This window comes from Carcharodon carcharias, chromosome 2, assembly GCF_017639515.1.
Source record: "Carcharodon carcharias isolate sCarCar2 chromosome 2, sCarCar2.pri, whole genome shotgun sequence".
In the NCBI taxonomy this organism is placed as follows: domain Eukaryota; kingdom Metazoa; phylum Chordata; class Chondrichthyes; order Lamniformes; family Lamnidae; genus Carcharodon; species Carcharodon carcharias.
Genome location: NC_054468.1, coordinates 141,579,065 through 141,599,420, shown reverse-complemented (window position 1 = coordinate 141,599,420; position 20,356 = coordinate 141,579,065). Strand labels below are relative to the sequence as shown.

General features: G+C 41.0%; 1 protein-coding gene across 1 annotated transcript in view; it reads left to right on the top strand.

Moving 5' to 3' along the window:
* igf2r (insulin-like growth factor 2 receptor) overlaps positions 1-20,356 on the top strand; it is a 227,071-nt gene that overhangs the window by 35,477 nt on the left and 171,238 nt on the right. The window contains exons 3-4 of the mRNA XM_041211704.1: positions 12,888-13,012; positions 15,232-15,330. Of these exons, the coding sequence (XP_041067638.1) occupies positions 12,888-13,012; positions 15,232-15,330 (224 nt within the window). The remainder of the gene's footprint in view (positions 1-12,887; positions 13,013-15,231; positions 15,331-20,356) is intronic.

Here is a 20,356-nt window from a genome sequence, read left to right as displayed (position 1 = left end):
GCCCTTGAGAAGGCAGTGGTGAGCTGCCTTCTTGAACTGCTGCAGCCCATGTGGTGTGGGTACACCCACAGTGCTGTTGGGAAGGGAGTTTCAGGATTTTGACTCAGCGACAGTGAAGGAACTGCAGTATATTTCCAAGTCAGGATGGTGAGTGACTTGGAGGGGAACTTCCAGGTGATGGTGTTCCCATCTATCTGCTTCCCTTGTCCTTCTAGATAGTAGTGGTCGTGGGTTTGGAAGGTGCTGTCTAAGGAGCCTTGGTGAATTCCTGCAGGGCATCTTCTAGATAGTACACACTACTACTATTGGTGGTGGAGGGAATGAATGTTTGTGGATGTGGGGCCAATCAAGCGTGCTGCTTTGTTCTGGACGGTGTCCAGCATCTTGTGTTGTGGGAGCTACACTCATCCAGGCAAGTGGAGAGTATTCCATCACACTCCTGACTTGCACCTTGTAGATGGTGGACAGGCTTTGGGGAGTCAGGAGGTGAGTTACTCGTCACACAATTCCTAGCCTCTGACCTCTTGTAGCCACAGTATTTATATGGCTAGTCCAGTTCAGTTTCTGGTCAATGGAACCCCCTGGATGTTGATACTGGGGGATTCAATGATGGTAATGCCATTGAACATCAAGGGGTGGTGGTTGGATTCTCCCTTGTTGGAGATGGTCATTACCTGACACTTGTGTGGCGCGAATGTTACTTGCCACTTGTCAGCCCAAGCCTGGATATTGTGAAGGTCTTGCTGCATTTGGACATGGGCTGCTTCAGTATCTGAGGAGTCGTGAATGATGCTGAACATTGTGCAAACATCCCCATTTCTGACCTTTATGATAGAAGAAGGGTCATTGAAGCAGTTGAAGATGGTTGGGCCTTGAGGAACTCCAGCAGTGATGTCCTGGAGCTGAGATGACTGACCTCCAACAACCATCTTCCTTTGTGCTAGGTATGGCTCCAACCAGTGGAGAGTTTTCCCCCTGATTCCCATTGACTCCAGTTTTGCTAGGGCTGCTTGATGCCACACCGTCAAATGCGGTCTTGATGTCAAGGGCAGTCACTGTCACCTCACCTCGGGAGTTCAGCTCTTTTGTCCATGTTTGAACCAAGGCTGTAATGAGGTCAGGAGCTGAGTGGCTCTGATGGGACCCACACCGGGCATCAGTGAGCAGGTTATTGCTAAGCAAGTGCTGCTTGATAGCACTGTTGATGACCCCTTCCATTACTTTACTGATAATTGAGAGTAGACTGATGGGGTGGTAATTGGCTGACTTGGATTTGTCCTGCTTTTTGTGTACAGGACATACCTGGGCAATTTTCCACATAGCAGGGTATGCCCCTTTTATATTTTCTCTAACTTTTGCTCTGTATTTCACCTTCTACCTCATTTTTTTTCCATCATGCTTGGGTCTCCTTTCCATTCTTGTCAGGTGGATGTAAGGTCAGTGCCCCAAAAGTCAGAAATGAATTCCCTCCCAGAACCAATTACCCTGTCCTTTTGTCATCACCCACCCTACCCAAGCCCCCTCTTTCACTCCTTTCTCCCTATGTCCTTTTCACGTTCTTTTTGCCTTCTCCCACTTTTTTTAAAACCTCCTCAGTTTGCCTTTGTTGTGATTTGTGTCTGTATGCAGAATGTTAAATCATCATGTGGAAGGGAATGGATCTGGGATGCTAATATGGGTGGACAATATTGTAATAAGAAATTTTTCTCCGTTGCACATCAGACATTGTAGGCTAGCAATTGTTCCAGTGAATTACAACTCTGCATTTTTTCATCAGACCTTCAAATATTGAGTTGTTAATTGTGAATTATTTGAAGGCGTGGCAGGGGGTGTGCTGCGTTGCAGGGAAAAATGGCAGAAATAGGAGTGTGTTGGAGCCCAGGGAGGGTCACTATATTCTTTTGCTTAAAGCACCAGCCACTTCCAGCTACTCTCACTGAATGGCATGATACAGCCTTTAAGCACGACATGAGTAATACCATGGGAGATCTACACAGATGCATTTCTTGCCTGGATGAATGTAACTCCAACAACACTCAAGTTCAACACCATTTAGGATGAAGCAGCCTGCTTGATTGGCACCCCATCTGCCCCCCCCACCACTGGTGCATCTTGGCAGCAATGTGCACCATCTACAAGATGCACTGCAGCAACTCACCAAGGCTCCTCAGACAGCACCTTCTGAACCTGCAACCTCTACCATCTAGAAGGGCAATGGCAGCAGACAGATGGGAGCACCACCACCTGCAAATTCCCCTCCAAGCCACGTGCCATCCTGATTTGAAGATATATCACTGTTCCTTCACTATGGCTGGGTCAAAATCCTGGAACTCCCTCCCAACAGTACTGTGGGTGCGCCTACACCACATGGACTGCAGCAGTTCAAGAAGGCAGCTCACCACCACCTTCTCAAGGGCAAGGGCCTACCCACATCCTGTAAAAGAATAAAGAGAGAAGTTAGAGAATGTGCAGTTTTACATGGATAGGAACGTTGTGCCATACCAAAATGTGTTAGTGTTGTTTTGCTAGAAAAGTAGGTGGTGTTCCTTCAGGGAAACAAAAGACAATTGCTGTTAAATTCTGTGTAAATTCATGTGGGGCAACTGAGGGTTTCTTTACACTATGACTCTACACGTGAAACTGAAGATGCACTCATTGTGAAAATAAAACAATGGTAAATTCCATCCTATAGAGAATATTTAAAAGGGACAGACCCAGTTGTTCAATAGCATAGCTGTGCTCTGGAATCGGACTACATGATCAATGCTAAAAGGAGTGCAACTAGCTTTACTTAAAAGTAGATAAAAGCACAATTGTGTCTTTGGGAATCAAAACAATCTATATTTAGAAGTGAATTTCATGTCAAAATATATTTTCTTCACTTCCTTTAGACATTGTCCTTTTATCAAGAGAGCCTTCCAATACTTGACAATAACTTCTGGAAATAGATTTGCATCTTCATCTACTATTTATTAAAAACATTTAGGTTCATAATCAAGACATTCATTGTCCACGTATTCATATAAGTATTCAACCTATTTTAGCTGACCTATGCAAAAAAAAACCTTTGGGTCCCCACCACAAGATCCAAATGTGGGAGATTTGCATTTTCTGCTAGTTATTCTGCCCAGAACCCCATTCCACATGCTGATAATTCTGTGTCAAGAGCTGCTTGAATGTTCTAATTTTGCTTTTGGTTAGTTTGAAGTCAAGTCAGCTCGCATTTGGTGGCTTAATTTGAAATATGTATAATATAGATGCTTTCTATGTTTAAGGTTCCATCAACTCCTTTCATAGTTGAAAAGCCCAAGTTTCGATAACTCTCCCTAATCAAATTCAGCCCTTTGACAGATCAGCCATGTGAATTTCTGCACTATCTCTGTGCTTTGATCTCTTAGTGTCTCAATGGCCAACAGGACTTGGTGTGGCCTGATCGAACAGTTTAAGCAGTAGTCTCTCCAACTTGCAATCTCTCGCCTTTTGGTCATATTGCTCAATATGCTTTTTTTTGATTGGAAATGTTAAATGCCAATTCTACAAGTACTTGTAGATTTTTGAGTTACCTTTGAGCTATTTTACCACCATTCATGAAGTGTTGCCAATTCAGAAGTGTTATGATTTGAGATCATTTCACACACTTCATACAAACATTCCTGATATTAGCTATATGTGACTGTGAAAATAAATTATCATAAATGCATTTTTGGAAACCTGAACATCTGTTTTTATAGGGAACAATTAAAGTAAAAAGAGGAATGAGGAGTGAGTGTAGGAGAGCTTACGTGCACATGGCTGAAAGAGAGGTATGGGAGGCAGGGTTTTTGCTTCTTTGGACCACTGGCATCAGTTCTGGGGAATGGTTGAGCCGTTCCACTTAAATTAGGCCTGGCCAGTGCCCTGGATAATTGAATAACTGGGGCAGTAGACAGGGATTTAATGGGTAAGTGGGAGGATTCAGGACAGGGTAAATTCAGAAACTGCAAGGGAAATACCAAGGCTCTAGAGCAGAGTAGCATTTTCTGTAAACAGAATGGGTCAAAAGGGACAGTGACAGTAACAAAGGTAAAAGGACACTAATTACTACAGTGATGCCAAGGAAAATTAGAAAAAAGCCTCAACTAAAGACACTATAGCCGAATGTGAAACATTCGTAACAAATTAGATGAATTAATCGTACAAATAAAAATTTAATAAGCTTTATCCAATAGACATTATGGGGATGTGGTTGCAAGGTGACCAAGATTGGAAATTAAATATTCCAGGATACTTAACTTTGATAGGCAAAATGGAAGAGGATGAGAGGTAGCCCTGATGAAGGATGGAATAATGACAGTAGAAAAAAGATCTTAAACATAAACAACATAGAATTAGGAGCTGGCGTAGGACACTTGACCCTTCGAGCCTGCTCTGCTGCTCAATAAGATCATGGCTGACCTGAGTGTAACCTTAACTCCATGTTCCTGCCTACTCCCAATAACCTTTCACCCCCTTCCATATCAAGGCTTCCATTGCCTTTTGAGGAACAAAGTTCCAAACACACACAACCCTCAAAACGTTTCTCCTCCTGTCTGTCCGAAACGGTGTTGAAACTGAATTTTTGTTTAACATCTTGGCTCAGAAAATCAAAGTAAAATCAATTGGGGTGGAACTAAGAAACGGCAAAGGGCAGAAAACAATGTTAGTTGTTATAGATCTCCTAACAGTAATTGTAGTGTGAGGATTAAGGATAAATCAGAAAATTAGAGGCCCATGTGAAAGTGTAATCATGGGAGGATGTTAATCTTAAAGACTGGGCAAACCAAATATGCAGTAATAACCTGGAGCAAAGTTCATTGAATGTATAGAAGAAAGGTTTCTAGATCAGTATGTCAAGGAACTAATTAGGGAATGGGCAATTTTGGATCTAGTATTGTGCAATGAGAGAAAGGGTTAATTAATAACCTTAGTGAAGGGGCCTCTAGGAAAGAGTGACCATAATATGGTAGAAACTTAAATTTGAAAGTGATTTTGTTAAATCCAAAACTAGGGTCTTAAATCTAAACAAAAGTAAACTAGATGGTTATGAGGGGCGAGTTGTCTGAAGTATATTGGAACATTATATTAAAAGATAACGATGGTATAAAAGCAGTGCCAGCATTTAAAGAATTAATATAATTTGCAACAAATATATGAGCCTTTAAGGCACAAAAACCCCACAGAAAATGTAGTCCAACCCTGGCTAACGAGGGGTTATGGTAGTAGATCAAAGGAAGAGGCATAAAATGTGGCCAAAAAGAGCAGTAAACCTGAGGATTGGGAGGGTTTTAGAATTCAAAAGAGGACCAAGAAATTGATAAGAGAATAGATAAGTAAAGCAAAGACAGATTGTAAATATACCTATAGGCATGTAGATAGGAATGGATTAGTGAAAGTAAATGTGGGCCCATTAGAAGCAGAAATAGGTGAAATTATAATGGGAAATAATAGATGAGCAGAAATATTAAACAAATACTTGGTTTCTATCTTCACAGAAGACAAATTCTGGAAATAATGGGGAATCAAGGGTCTAGTGAGAATAAGAATTAAAATAAGCATACTTAAAGAAATAGTACTGGAGAAATTACTAGGCGAAAAATGCTTGGATGTATTGATCTGATTCCGAGGAGTTTAAAAGGAGTAGCTTCCTTTGACAGCATCTTCCAAACCTGTGAGCTCTACTACCTAGGAGGACAAGGGTGCCACCACCTGCAAGTTTCCTTCCAAGTCTCACGTTCCTGACTTGGAACTATATCACCGTTCCTTCACTACTGGGTCAAAATCCTGGAACGCCCTTCCTAACAGCATTCTGGGTGTACTTACACCACATGGCCTGCAACTGTTCATGAAGGCAGCTCAGCATTGCTTTTGAAAGGACGATAGGGATGGGCAATTAATGCAGACCTAGCCCATACTCTATGAAATATGCAACTTGTTTTTTGACAGTGAAATTGTGGAGATGGAACACTGGATATGGTTTTAGAAGGATTTAACATGATCCACTATGTGCTGTAGTAGTCCGTCAACTTTATAACGTCTTTGTTATGAATCTGGTCCAGAGTGCAAAGAGATTGAGTTTCGATGGCACAGTGTCATCAGCATAGATGAACTTACAGGATATGGTTGTTGGCAGGTCATTTGTATATACGGGAACAGGATTGAGGCTAGCACTGGGCCCATTGGTAATCAGTTGGCCTGTCTTCTCCATGCACTCCTCCCTTGCCCAAGGTAGACTCTGCATTGTCTATTGTGAAGGCATGTTTCGACAGATGACCCAGGTTGGAAGCATTCTGGACAGCTTTAAGGTCAGACCAGTGTGCCACACTGTATCATAGGCAGCATAACCAATATTACGAAGCAGGAATGCAATAGAAAATCTCAAATTATTGTCATAAATTGAGAAGGAAGCTCATATAGTTCAAGCAGCATTACCTAACATCAATATGGTAAATCTTCCTGGAAAAGTAATGGTGTGAATCAGCCAATAAGTTCAGGGGTAGACATGCCATGAGATGTGAATCTCCAGAACTTGCTGGGTGATTTCACAGAATCACGTAATTGTTATAGTGCAGGAGGAAGCTATTTGGCCCATCGTGTCTAAACCAGCTCTCCAAATGAGCATTTCACCTAGTGTCATTCTCTTGCTTTCTCCTCGTAACCCTGCAGTTTGTTTCTTTTCAAATAATCTAATTCCCTCTTGAATGCCTCGATTGAACCTGCCTCTGCCACATACTTGGATGGTGAATTACAGACACTAACCCCTCGTTGTGTGGAAAAGTTTTTTTCTCATTGCTTTCATTTATTATTTTAATTCTGTGCCCTCTTGTTCTTGATCTTTTCATGAGTGAGAACAATTTCCCCTGTCTACTCTGTCCACACCCCTCATAATTTTGAACATTTATATCAAATCTCCCCTCGGCTGCCTTTTCTCCAAGAAGAACAGTCCCAACTTCTCCAATCTATCTTCATAACTGAAGTTTCTCATCCTTTGAACCATTCTTGTAAACCTCTTCTGCACACTTGCCAATGCCTTCATGTTCTTCCTAAAATATAGCACCCAGAACTGGGTGCAATACTCCAGCTGAGGTCTAACTAGTTTCTTACGCAAGTTCAACTTGACCTCCTTGCTCTTGTACTCTATGTCCCTATTAAAACCTAGCATACTGTATGTTCTATTAACTGCACTCTCAACCTGTCCTGCCACCTTCATTGACTTCGCGGTCCCTCTGCTGTACCCCCTTAGAATAGTACCCTTTTAATTTATACTTTCTGTCCACATTATTTCTACCAAAATGTATCACTTCGTTTCTCTGCATTGAACTTCATCTGTCACCCATCTGCCCATTTCACCAACTTGTCTATATCCTTTTGAAGTTCTGCACTATCCTCAAAGTTTATAATACTTCCAAATTTTGTATCGTCTGCAAATTTTGAAATTGTCCCTGTGCACCAAGGCCTACATCTTTATATATCAGGGAAAGGAAGAGGTCCAATACCAACCCCTGGGGAACTCCACTGCAAACCTTCCTCCAGCCTAAAAAGCATCCATTAACCATAGTTTCCTGTCATTCAGCCAATTTTGTATCCATGATGCTACTGTGCCTTTTATTCCATGAACAATAACTTTTCTCTCCAGCCTGTTGTGTGGCACTGTATCACTGTGGTACTGTATTTGGAAGTCCATGTGCACCACATCAACAGCATTGCCCTCACCAACCCTCTTAGTTACCTCTTTGAAAAACTCCAAGTTAGTTGAACATGATCACTTAAGAAATACATGCTGGCTTTCCTTAATTAACCCGCATTTGTCCGCTTGACTATTAATTCTGGCCTGGATTATAGTTTCTAGAAGTTTTCCCGCCACCAAAGTTAAATGGATTGATCAGTAGTTGCTGTGCTCTATTTTGACCAATGGTTTGCAATTCTCCAGTCCTCTGGGTCCACCCCTAAATCTAAGGAAGACTGAAAAATTATGGCCAATATCTCTACAATTTTCACACTACTTCCCTCTGCACCCTTGGATGCATCTCATCTGTACCTGGTGACATATCAGCTTTTAAGTACAGACGGCCTGTCAAATAGCTTCTCCGTAACAATTTTAAACCCTTCTAGTGACTGAATTTTCTCCTTACACCATGGCCTGGGTAGCATAATCATCTTAAGAGATGCAAAGTATTCATTTAATACCACAGAGATGCCTCCTGCCTCCATGTGTAGATCCCCTTTTTGTCCTTAATTATCCCATTTTTTTTTTAACACCCTTTTACTATTTTTGTCTATAGAAGATTTTGGGATTCCCTTTTATGTTAGCTGCCAGTCTCTTTTCATACTCCCCCTTTGCTTATTTGCGTTGTTGCCTACCCTCTGAACCTTCTGTACTCGGCCTGGTTTACAGTTGTATATTCTACCTGACACCTGTTATAAGTGCACTTTTTTTTCTATCTACACTCGATCATCAGTAAAGTGATGGAAGAGGTCATCAACAATGCTATCAAGTGGCACTTGCTTAGCAATAACCTGCTCCCTGAAGCTTAGTTTGGGTTCCGCCAGGGCTACTCAGCTCCTGACCTCATTACAGCCTTGGTTCAAACATGGGCAAAAGAGCTGAACTCCCGAGGTGAGAATGACTGCCCTTGGTATCAAGGCTGTATTTGACTGAGTATGGCATCAAGGAGCCCTAGCAAAACTGGAGTCAATGAGAATTGGGGAAAACTCTCTGGTTGGAGTCATACCTAGTACAAAGAAAGATGGTTGTGGTTGTTGAGGTCAATCATCTCAGCTCTAGGACATCACTGCAGAAGTCCCTCCAGGGTAGTGTTGTAGGCCCAACCATCTTCAGCTGCTTCATCAATGATCTTCCTTGCATCATATAGTCAGAAATGGGAAAATTCGCTGATAATTGCACAATGTACATCACCATTCGTAACTCCTCAGACGCTGAAGCAGTCTATGTCCAAATGCAGCAAGACATGGTCAACATCCAGGCTTGGGCTGACAAGTGGCAAGTAACATTCACAACACACAAGTGCCAGGCAATGACCATCTCCAACAAGAGCGAATCTAACCATCACCCCATGGTATTCAATGGCATTACCATTGCTGAATCCCCCACTATCAACAACCTGGGGGTTACCATTGACCAGAAACTGAACTGGACTAGCCATATAAATACTGTGGCTACAAGAGCAGGCCAGAGGCTAGGAATCCTGCGTCAAGTAACTTGCCTGCTGATTCCCTAAAGTCTGTCCACAATCTACAAGACACAAGTCAGGAGTGTGATGGCATACTCTCCCCTTGCCTGGATGTGTGCAGTTCCAACAACACTTGAGAAGCTTGGCTCCATCCAGGACCAAGCAGCCCACTTGATTGGCACCCCATCCAGAAACATTCACTCCCTCCACCACCAATGCACAGTGGCAGCAGTGTGTACCATCTACAGGATGCGCTGCAGAAAATGACCACCCACCATCCTGACTTGGAAATATATAAATATTCCCCCACTGACTTGATCTGCATGTCTCACCTTGTTACCAAGAACACAGTCTAATAGTGCCTCCTTTCTCATTGGACTGGACACATACTGCTGTAGAAAATTCTCCTGCGCACACTTTTGGAACTCTTGCCCCTTTCTGCCCCTCACTACCGCTATCCCAGTCTATATTCGGATAATTATTCCACATTATTACTATCATTTTTGCACCCCTCTAATATGCTGGCAATTTGTCAATCACAAGTGACAACTTGTCCCTGGCCTGCACATTTTTAAGGTGTTTCTGAATTTGCCCATTAATTTCCCCATTAAACTGGCAGAGCCGATGATCTAAAATTGTTGAACTCCATGTTGAGTCTGAGGTGCTGATCCTTGAGCTCCATTGGAACACTAGCAGGCCAAGTACAAATGTCAGTGGGAGGAGGATGGAGAATTAAAATTTGGTCTCCCCAGTGTAGCGAAGACCACATTGTGAGCAGCGAATATGGTATATGAAATTGAAACAAGTGCAAGTAATTGCTGTTTCGGCTGGGAGCAGTATTTGGGATCTTAGACATTGAGAAGGCAGGAGGTAAAGGGGCAGGTGTTGCATTTCCAGGGCTAACATCGAAAAGTGCCATAGGAAAGGGAGAGGGTGCTGAGTGACTGAGGAGTAGGCCAGGGTGTCGCTGAAGAAATGGTCCCTTTTGGAATTCTGAAGGGAGGAGAAGAAAAGAAGTGTTTGGTAATGAAATCATGCTAGAGTAGACAGAAAAGGTGGAGGATGATCCATCGAATGCAGAGGCTGGTGGGTTGAAAGGTGAGGACGAGGGAAGCCTTATTTTGATTCAGGAAGGGGATGAGAGCAGAAGTTCAATAAATGAACAGGCATGGTTGAGGGCCCTGCCAACCACAGTGTAGGGGGAAAGGAAGACTTTAGATGTGCTCACATAGAAGGTTGTATTGTCCAAACAGATTTGTTGGAAAAACTCTGAAAATGGCATAAGGCCTTACAAGAAGTGGTGTGTGTTGAGGTAGCTGTTGGAGTCTGTGAGCTAATAGTTCATTTTGGTTGATATTTATGGTCAATCTCTATGGATTTATTTGCCTGCATTTGTGCTTAAAAGAAAATCTTGTGTGACCAAGTGGTGGATTATGGCTCCAGTATCTCTGGGTGGAGGGGTGGGGTGAGGATTTGAGTTGCACCTTTGTCAGAATTTGTTTACAAATTATTAAGGGGAAGTGCTGGGGTAGATGGGGAAAAACTATTTCTGCTGGTTGGGGTTTCCAGAGCTATGGGATATAGCTTTATAAATTAGACCCAGGCCTTTCAGGTTTGCATACACTTCTTGACTAGGATTATACTCTTGGAATTTTCTTCCCTATAAGACAATTAATTCTAGGTTAATTGCTAATTTTGAATGCGATTAATAGATTTGTTAGCCAAAGGCATTAAGGAATATGGGGAAAGATAGGTGTATGAAGTTAGGTCATAGATCACCCCTTATCTCATTGAATAGCGGAACAGGATTGAAGGGCTAAATAGCCTACTCCTGTTTCTATTCTCCTGTGGTATCTGTTTATTCAGATCCTTCAGTGTCTTTTCATGGAATGTATATTTCCTTCTGTCAAAATGTATTACCTTACGTCCGTGTGAAGTTGCGTTTTTCACCTCTCTCCAATCTGCTCACCTTGTTTATCTTCCTGAACTTTTCACCAGCTCGCCTTGCTGTTAGCCAAACCATTCTGATTTGTTTGTCAATTCAGATTGTGCTCATGTCCAGGTCCAAAACATCTTTCATTCCATATAAAACCACTATTGACACATATGGTACACCACCTCCACACTTCTTCAGTCTGAGTAATATCTGTTTACCCTATGTTTGTTTCTGGTTTGTTAACTGATGTAGCTGCTATATATTTCCTCTTGTACTACACCTCTGCATTTTGTTAAACCCTACTAAATTGTTTCTGAAAATCCATTAGCACTGTATCAACCTTTCCTTTATCCAAATGTGCATTCTGCAAACACCTTTCGTATTTGCCAAACACTATTTGCTTTTACCAAGTCTGCTGCCAGCACTTGATTAACCCATATGTTTGTAAATGCTCATGAATTTTGCCTTGGTCACTAATGGACTGGTTTATGGTTCCCGGGTTATAAACTGCTTATCTTTTTGAGAGTTCAGACCAATATTGCATGATTGAGGTGATCTGGATGTTTTTTGACATTGGTATCTCTTGCTGTGGCCTATAAAAGCTATTTCTCTACAACTATTCTTTAATGTAAACCCACTTTTTTGTTATAATCTTGAGCCGTATTATGACTTGGCAGATGTGTGCCAGGTGGATCAAATCCATGTGGGAAACTCAATCCCGCTATCACAGCAGTAGTAATAAGTTCACCAAGACTTAAGTTTTTTTAAACTAAAATTAAAATATTTATTAACAAAAGAAAAGATTTCATGCACGTACAAATTACAATGGCCTACAAATTATTACCATAAGAACTCCTAAAATCTCTAATTTACCTGGCTCCCAGTTACACCCCCTTGAAGGCAAGGGACCAAAAATAGATATTTTAGATTTTAAACAGATCCTGTAAATTAACACACTATCCTGGTCAGTGGAATTCAAAATGACTCTTCCCAGCTTTGGTTTCTGTGCACAGGTTTATACATAAATGCTGGAAGCTTCTCTCACTTCTGTTAGATCTTACAATGCCTTCCCCTGACACGCAGCCTCGTTCTCCTTTATACATGTTTCTCTCTTTTTAATATGTAAATTCCATTGTTTGCAAACGTCTTTGAAACTTTACCTTATATAAATCTTTTCATGTTGCGACTATTCTCATTAACCTTTTTGAAATTCAAGTCCCTCTTCATCTATCTAAAAATGTAAATTTACTTTACACCTTACATGCTAAGATCCCAACCATGTTTACTCACTACCATATTAAAGACACCTTACTACTTTTGATAACTCAACTTGCAGCTTGCTTGGCTACAAAATGTAATTAAATCTCATTCACAGAACAGCATGCCCCCTGCTCCATAAACCAAAAAAGGTTATGAAAATTATTGCACCTTCATGACAGCTGTTTCAGCAGGAAAAAACTCATACTTTATTTCTACCTGGATATTGTGAGATATGTCTAAAGCGGATGAAAAGATTTCATCCACAACACAGGTGTACCTTTAGGAATGGACACGAAAGACAACCTTCTGTCCATAAATCAGCTTGTTTTGAATGGCAGGAGCCTAAGACACGGGAGGCCCCTTTGCTGAACCTTGCTTTGGTTACCAGATGAATTTTTCAGCATTCAGCATGCTGAGTAAATTCAAGTTTAAAATAACTACATATATTCATAAGTCTGAATTAATTTGTCTGTTGCTTCGTATAGGTGATTTTGCTCTCAGAAGTGGAGGCGAACATCACTTTGAGTACAACACTACTCAGAAGTGTACAGAACAAAACTCCGTTCAGACCGTCCAAAGCAGCATTAATTTCTTATGTGGCAAAACTTTGGTGAGTATGTGGTTTGCTGTGTCATCATCAATAACTGCTATAGATCAGTTTGGAACACAAGTAGGTTGTTGATGCTGACTTGTTTGAATATAACCTCTGGTTTTTAAAGATAACATCAGTGTATCATGAGAGTTTTTATTCAAAGATAACATCAATTTCTCAAGTGAATGTTTTTATTGAACTTGTCAGAGCTGCTGTTCACATTACATTCATCTTTATTTCTATACTGAAGTAGCTTTTACAATGGCAAAAACATTTTATTGCTGCAAAATTCTGTCCCTCCCCCCACACTCCTTCCAGATGAAGATGAGAGGCTGCAAGTGGTATGTGAACATTGTTGACATAGATTTATACAAAAAAGATAGTCTTTTGAATTACTGTTGAAATAAAACCAAAGCAGGATTCACATGACAGATTTTATGCATTTCTGGCAGACATTTTAAGATAATGTGCTATGAAGAGCTTCAGACGTGAAGCTCAAGCTATGTCCTTCCAAAATTTGACTTCTGATATGAGGACCCGTTTGCTATCAATTTCTGTCAGGGCTGATTTTAAGTAACCATGAAGATGAAAAGATGATTTTCCTTTACTGGATTGACATAAAAATTTGAGCTGCCCAGATGCATGTTCTGAGTCAAATATCATCAAATAGAATATTACCTTTCACTGTCTTTGTTTCTGATTTGAAATTGCTGGAAAGTGCAAACTTTTTTGATTTCAATAATTAATTGGAAGAGATTGTTTGCATAGTAGAGACTGAGGGCACAGCATCTTCAGCCATCACAAAATGCTGGAGGTACTCAGGTTTAGCAGCATCTGTGGGGAGAGGGAACTAGAGTTTGTTAGGGTAATCTTGTTGAGGCATCTGGGATCTTGCCTGTCAGCTAGAGAACTTTTTTTCGGGAAGGCCTGCTGAACCACAAGCCAATCAGGCAGTGTCTAAGCTAGCAGTGGACCTTCCCCTGGAATCTAGACACTGGGGGGTGGATGTCTTGCCTACTGAAAGCTGCTAACCAACTGGAGGCCAGCAGCTCTTGCACTCAGCCGCATCACGCGAGGTGGTGGTCTCTTGTGGGGAAAAATACCTACTAAAGCCCCAGGATTGCGCAGTGACTCAGGCCACAGGTAAGTAATATCCGACGGGGGGTCACAAGGTGGGGATCAGGCACTGAATGCCTTTGATCAAGAGAACGTCTTCACCCACACCCCAGGGTGACAAGCTGGCTGCATGGTTTTAGCTACAGTGCGAGCTGCATGGTGACAGTTAACATCAGTGGTGGTGGAATAAAATCCAAGGACCTCAATAGGCAGTGGGACGGGAAGGTTGACCATGGGCCTTCCTGCCCAGAACTTAATTCTGGTGAAGGCAAGAAGGCAGTGGGGTTCCGGTACACCACCATCCCACCTAATTACATGCCCTCCCTGCCTCCAAGCTCGCCAGCGAGAACAGGAGATTCCACCTAATGTTTCAGGTCTGTAACCTTTCATACCCAGTTTTCTGTTTTTGCTTCAAGTTTCCAACATCGGTAGTATCTTCTCTTTTATAGTTGTGATGAAATTATTTTTGCAGTCTTGACCCAATTCTGAATGTGTGAGTCCACAGCCCAAAACTGCCTATAATTGGAATTAAATTACTAACTAACGTCATGCAACGGTCATTAGAATGGTTTGGCTGGGGAAAGTGAAAAATGTTATTTATTCAATAGGGAGCATTTGGGAAAACAAACGTGAAATGTTCACCCCAGTGCTGAGCTTTTTTTTGGAAATGATTGGAAATCACTATACTTACCTTGACTGTAAATACCCTGAAGCAAATGATTTGATCTCAATAACAGCAATTTATTTTTTATATAGTTCCTTTCACAGCAAATGTCTGAGGGTGCTTTCCAGCTAGAGGACAGATAATAACTAGAAATTGTTGAGGGAAAGGCCATCACCCCAAAAGGGAGATGGAAAGCTTGGTTGGAAACCAGGCTTTTTTGAGGTTTTTTTTTAAGATGGTGGAGAGTAATTCTAGAGAATACTCCATTCATTTAATGAGAGCTGTTTTACATTTTGTAAGGCTTCTGCTGTTTTCCATTTGCTGGTATTACATCAATTTGTGTTTAATGTTTGCTTATTGTATATTAAACTGCTTGCTACCCAAAAAGTAGCTTTGTTATTCAATGTTCTGCCGATTGGGATGAGTCTGTCCTAATTCATTTTAATTGTTTGATCAGGGTAGCCCTGAATTTGTGGCAACTTCTGAATGTGTGCACTATTTCGAATGGAAGACTTTCGTAGCTTGCAGGAAGAGCACCTTTAACCCTAAGAAAGAGGTAAATGCAAATACCCTACATTGGTTTAATTTTAGATTGTTAAAATCCCAAGGGGCTATAATTAGTAAAGGAAATAACTGGCAGATGGGTGGATGATGCTCATTATTGTATAAAACACTTAATACAGCTGGTATTAAGTACATGTGATTGAATAAAATGTATTTCTGTTCCATTTTAAGTCAGCAATTTTTTTTTAGTAATTGTGAGCTAACAAAATAGCACAATTTTATTTTTAAGTTCATATCGTGTGGTGTAATGAATGAATCTGACCATGAAACTTGGATTGGATGAAAATTGGTTAGCTTTTGGGCATAAGGAAAACTTAGTTGTTGGTGGTGAGTTTTTTCTTCCTTTAGGTATGTCATTTGGTAGAAGCTTAAATGCCTCCCAAAGGGAACAATGTACCTGTAGATATTTAAAAAAATAACCATTTTTATTTAAAAAAAAAAACATTTTTATTTAAAATGAGGTGATTACTATATCTCCCAGTTCTGTAGCCGAGGAATAACTCGGTTTTATGATCTATTTTAGATTGTTTGTTCTTTCTTATTCCCTCCCCCTCGTAAGAACATTCCAAACTCTTTGAACTTGCGAAATGAGGAATTACAGTTGCAGCACTGAATTCCATTTGGAATCCTCTTGCCTTCCCTTATAGCACTCTAACATATCCTTTTTCTGATTAGCTGCTGAAGGGGAGACATAATGAATGAAGTACTTAAATAACTTTAAAGTTACTTGAGTCATTAAGGGGATTAAATTACTATTTTCAGTAACTAACTTTGTGCATGAATTTTAGGAGAGCATGTTCTGTTGTCCTATTTGTGTTAATTCATATACTAATCAGATGGTTTTAATTCAGGATGGAATGTTCTGAGCTAAAGTCTGAATCATTTTCATGAAATAGAGAGTGGAATATCCAGCTTATTCAGTGGGTACAGAATACTGGCAACTTCAGGAGCTCATGTTCTTCCCTCCACCCATCCTACGTCACATCTAAAAATATATACTTGAATAGATGTGATGATATAGTTATCATCCAGTCTGTTATCCATACAGGATGCTAACTAGGAACAAAATAAGGTGAAAGATTTGAAATTGGTGTTCAGAGTGGGCATTTTGGAATGAATACAGAAGTGCAGGTGCAGGAGCTCTGTGTTCCAGCATGAAAATGGCACTACCCCTGTTTATTGTTAGAATGCCTGCAGTGATGCTATCCAATTCATAGTCTTGAGAATACCAAATCCCTGGAATATTGTCAACGGCATACTTCAACGTGGGGTAAGCCACCTTCAAATGTCCTGCTCAGCATGGCTTTGGAATATGACAGGCCCAGTAATGAGAGGCTTACCTGTATCCTGCCAAACACATGCAGTGTTCTTTTACTCAATACAAGTTTTGAACGGGCAGTGACAAAACTGAGTTTTACCAGATTTTCTAGTCCAACTTGTTTGCTCCAGCATTAATCAGATGTTGTTACTAAGTTATAAAGTTGAATACTTATAACTGAGATCCTTCCACCCTTAGAATTGAGTGGGCAATGATGCTGTTTATTTTAAAAACTAGAAAATGCTGGAAATATTCAATGTGCCAGGCAGCATCTTTGGAGAGAGAAAGCATTTCAGTTCAGTGTCCTTTAATCAGAATAGGGAAAAGTTAGAGATGCGACAGGTTTTAAGCAAGCATAAAGGGAAAGGTGGGGAGAAAGGACAAAAACAGAAGCCTGTAATGGTGTGGAAGAGTGTAGAAATAAATGACAAAAGAAATGATGGTGCAAGGCCAAAGGTAATGGGATAAGGAAAGAAACAAAGGATGTGCCTAGAGGAACTATGAATGGCAGAATCCTGAACAGCTGACCAAAAGCAAAGTGAAATAAAGGAGAGAAGCAAGAGAAAGGGAAAAAAAAACAGCAAAAAAAGGAACAAAATGAAGTTACGATCGAAAATTGTTAAACTGAGTCCAGAAGGCTGTCAAGTACCTAGTCGAAAGATGAACAACTGTTCCTCAAGCTTGTTAAACTTCACTGGAACACTACAGGAGGCCAAGGTCAGAAAAGTCAATGTGGGAGCAAGTTGGAAAGTGAAATCAATAGGTGAGTAGAAGCTCAGGGTCACCCTTGTGGACAGAATGAAGGTGTTCCACAGTGCAGTTGCCCAGCCTGCTTTTGGATGCCCCAATGTAGAGGAGACCGTTTCGAGAGCTGCAGGACAGTATGCTAAATTGAAAGACAAACATGTAATTTTTGTTCCAGTGAAAACTGTTTTGGGCCTTGGATGGTGAGGGGAGGGGAGGTACAAAGCAGTTGTTGCATCTTCTGCAATTGCATGGGAAGGGGAGAGATTATTGGAGGTAACTAAGGAGTGGATTTGGGTATAGTGGAGGGAACTGTCCCAACAGATTACCGAGGGAGAGAAGGGAAAGATGTTTGGTAGAGGTATCACGCTGAAGTTGAAAATGGTGGAACTTGGAATATGGAGGCTGATGGGGTGGAAGGTGAGGACAAGGAGAGCATACGAACATATGCATAAGGAACAGGAGTGGGCCTCTCAGCTCTCGAAGCCTGCTCCGCTGTTCAATAAGATCATGACTATCTGACTGTAATCTCAATTCCACATTCCTGATTGTAATCTCAATTCCACATTCCTGCCTACCCCCAATAACCTTTCACTCCCTTACCTATCAAGAATCTGTCTACCTCTACCTTAAAGATATTCAATGAACCTGCTTCAACCGCATTTTGAGGAAGAGAATTCTAAAGTGTCCTGAACCTCAATTTTTCCTTGTGTCCTCAATGGGCCACCCCTTATTTTTAAACAGTGACTCCTAGTTCTAGATTCTGTCACAAGAGGAAACATCCTTTCCACATCCACCCTGTCAAGCCCCCTCAGGATCTTTTATGTTTCAAACAAGCCATCTCTTACTCTTCTAAACTCCAGCGGATACAAGCCTAGCACATCCAGCCTTTCCTCATAAGACAACCCACCCATTTCAGGCATTAATCTAGTAAGCCTTCTCTGAACTGCTTCCAATGCATTTACATCTTTCCCTAAATAAGGAGTCCGATACTGTACACAGTACTCCAGATGTTGGCTCACCAGTGCCCAGTTGAACTGAAGCATGACTTTTGCAATAAAATTTCCCTTGCAATAAACAATAACATTCTATTAGCTTTGCAATTACCTGCTGCACCAGCATACCAGCCTTTTGTGATTCATGTAGTAGAATACCCAGATCCCTCTGCATTTCAGAGCTCTGGAATCTCTCACCAGTTAGATACTGTGCTTTTTTTATTCTTCTTTCCAAAATAGACACTTTCACATTTTCTCACTTTCCCACATTATACTCAATTTGCCAGATCTTTTCCTACTCACCTAACCTATTGGTATCCTTTTATAGCCTCTTTATGTCCGTTTCACAACTTACTTTCCTATCTATCTTCGTGGAAACTATAATAAGAGATAAAGTCAATAATCACTTCGACAAGTGCAGGATAATTAAGAAAAGCCACCATGGGTTCATCATGGGGAAATCATGTTTAACTAACTGGCTGGAGTTTTTTGAGGAGGTAACAGAAGGTTGATGAGGGCAATGCTGTTGATGTGGTGTATATGGATTTTCAAAAGGCATTTGATACAGTGACATAGAACAGATTTGTGATCAAATTTCTAGGTCGTGGAATAAAAGGTTAAGTAGGCACTTGGATAAGAAATTGGCTGTGACAGGAAACAGAATAGTGATAAATGGTTGTTTTTTAGATTGGACGATGGTTTGTAGTGGAGTTCATCAGGAGTCAGTATTGGGACCCTTGCTCTTCCTGATATATATTAATGACCTAGACTGGTGTGCAGGGCATGATTTCAAAATTTGCAGAAGATACTAAGATTGGATATGTGATGGGGATAGTCTTGAACTTCAAAAGGACATAAGCATGTTGTGGATTGGACAGGCAAGTGGCAGATAAAGTTCAATGCAGAGAAGTGTGAGGTGATTTGTTTTGGAAGGAAAGATATGGTGAGACAGTATGAAATAAAGGGAGAGCTTCTAAAGGAGGTGCAGGAACAGTGACCTCAATGTACGTTTACATGAGCCATTAAAGATGTCAGGGCATGTTGAAAGAGCAGTTAATAAAGCATATAGTATCTTAGCCTTTATTAATAGGCGCATTGAGTACAAAAGGAGGTCATGCTGAACTTGTATAAGACACTAGTAAGGTTTCATCTGGAGTATTGCGTCCATTTCTGGGTGCCATATTGAGAAAGGCATTGGAGAGAATGCAGAGGAGACTCACAAGAATGATTCCAGGGGTGACGAACTGTAGCTATGAGGATAGATTGGAGGGGTTGGGACTGTTTTCCTTAGAGAAACGAAGAATGAGAGGAGACTTAACGCAGGTATTCAAGATCCTGAGGGGTATGGACAGGGTAAATAGCGAGAAACTGTTCCCACTTGAGAATGTCAAGAACTAGAGGGCACAGATTCAAAATAATTGGCAAAAGGAGTAAATGTGATCAGGAAAACTTTTCACCCAGAGGTTGGTTGGGGTCTAGAACAAACTTCCTGAAAGGGTGGTGAAGGCAGGTTCAATCGAGGTATTCAAAAGGGAATTGGATTGCTTCCTGAAATGAGAAAATGTGCAAGGTTATGAGGATAAGGCAAGGGAGTGGGACTAGGTGGAATGCTCTTTCAGAGACCCGTCAGACTCAATGGGTCACTGGTCTCCCTCTGCGCTGTTAAGACACTGTGGTACTATGTCATCATACCTCCAGTCTCTTCATCCAAGTTACATTATATAAATTGTAAAAGGTTGAGGCCCCAGCACTGATCCCTGTGGCACACCACTTGTTACATCCAACCAGAAAATTACCCATTTATGCCTACTCTACTTCCTGTTAGTTAACCAGTCTTCTATCCATGCCGATATGTTAACCCCATACCACGAGCTTTTATTTTCTGCAAAACCTTTTGATGTGGCATTTTATCAAATGCCTTCTGGAAATCTAAATACAGTACATCCATCATTTCCCCCTTA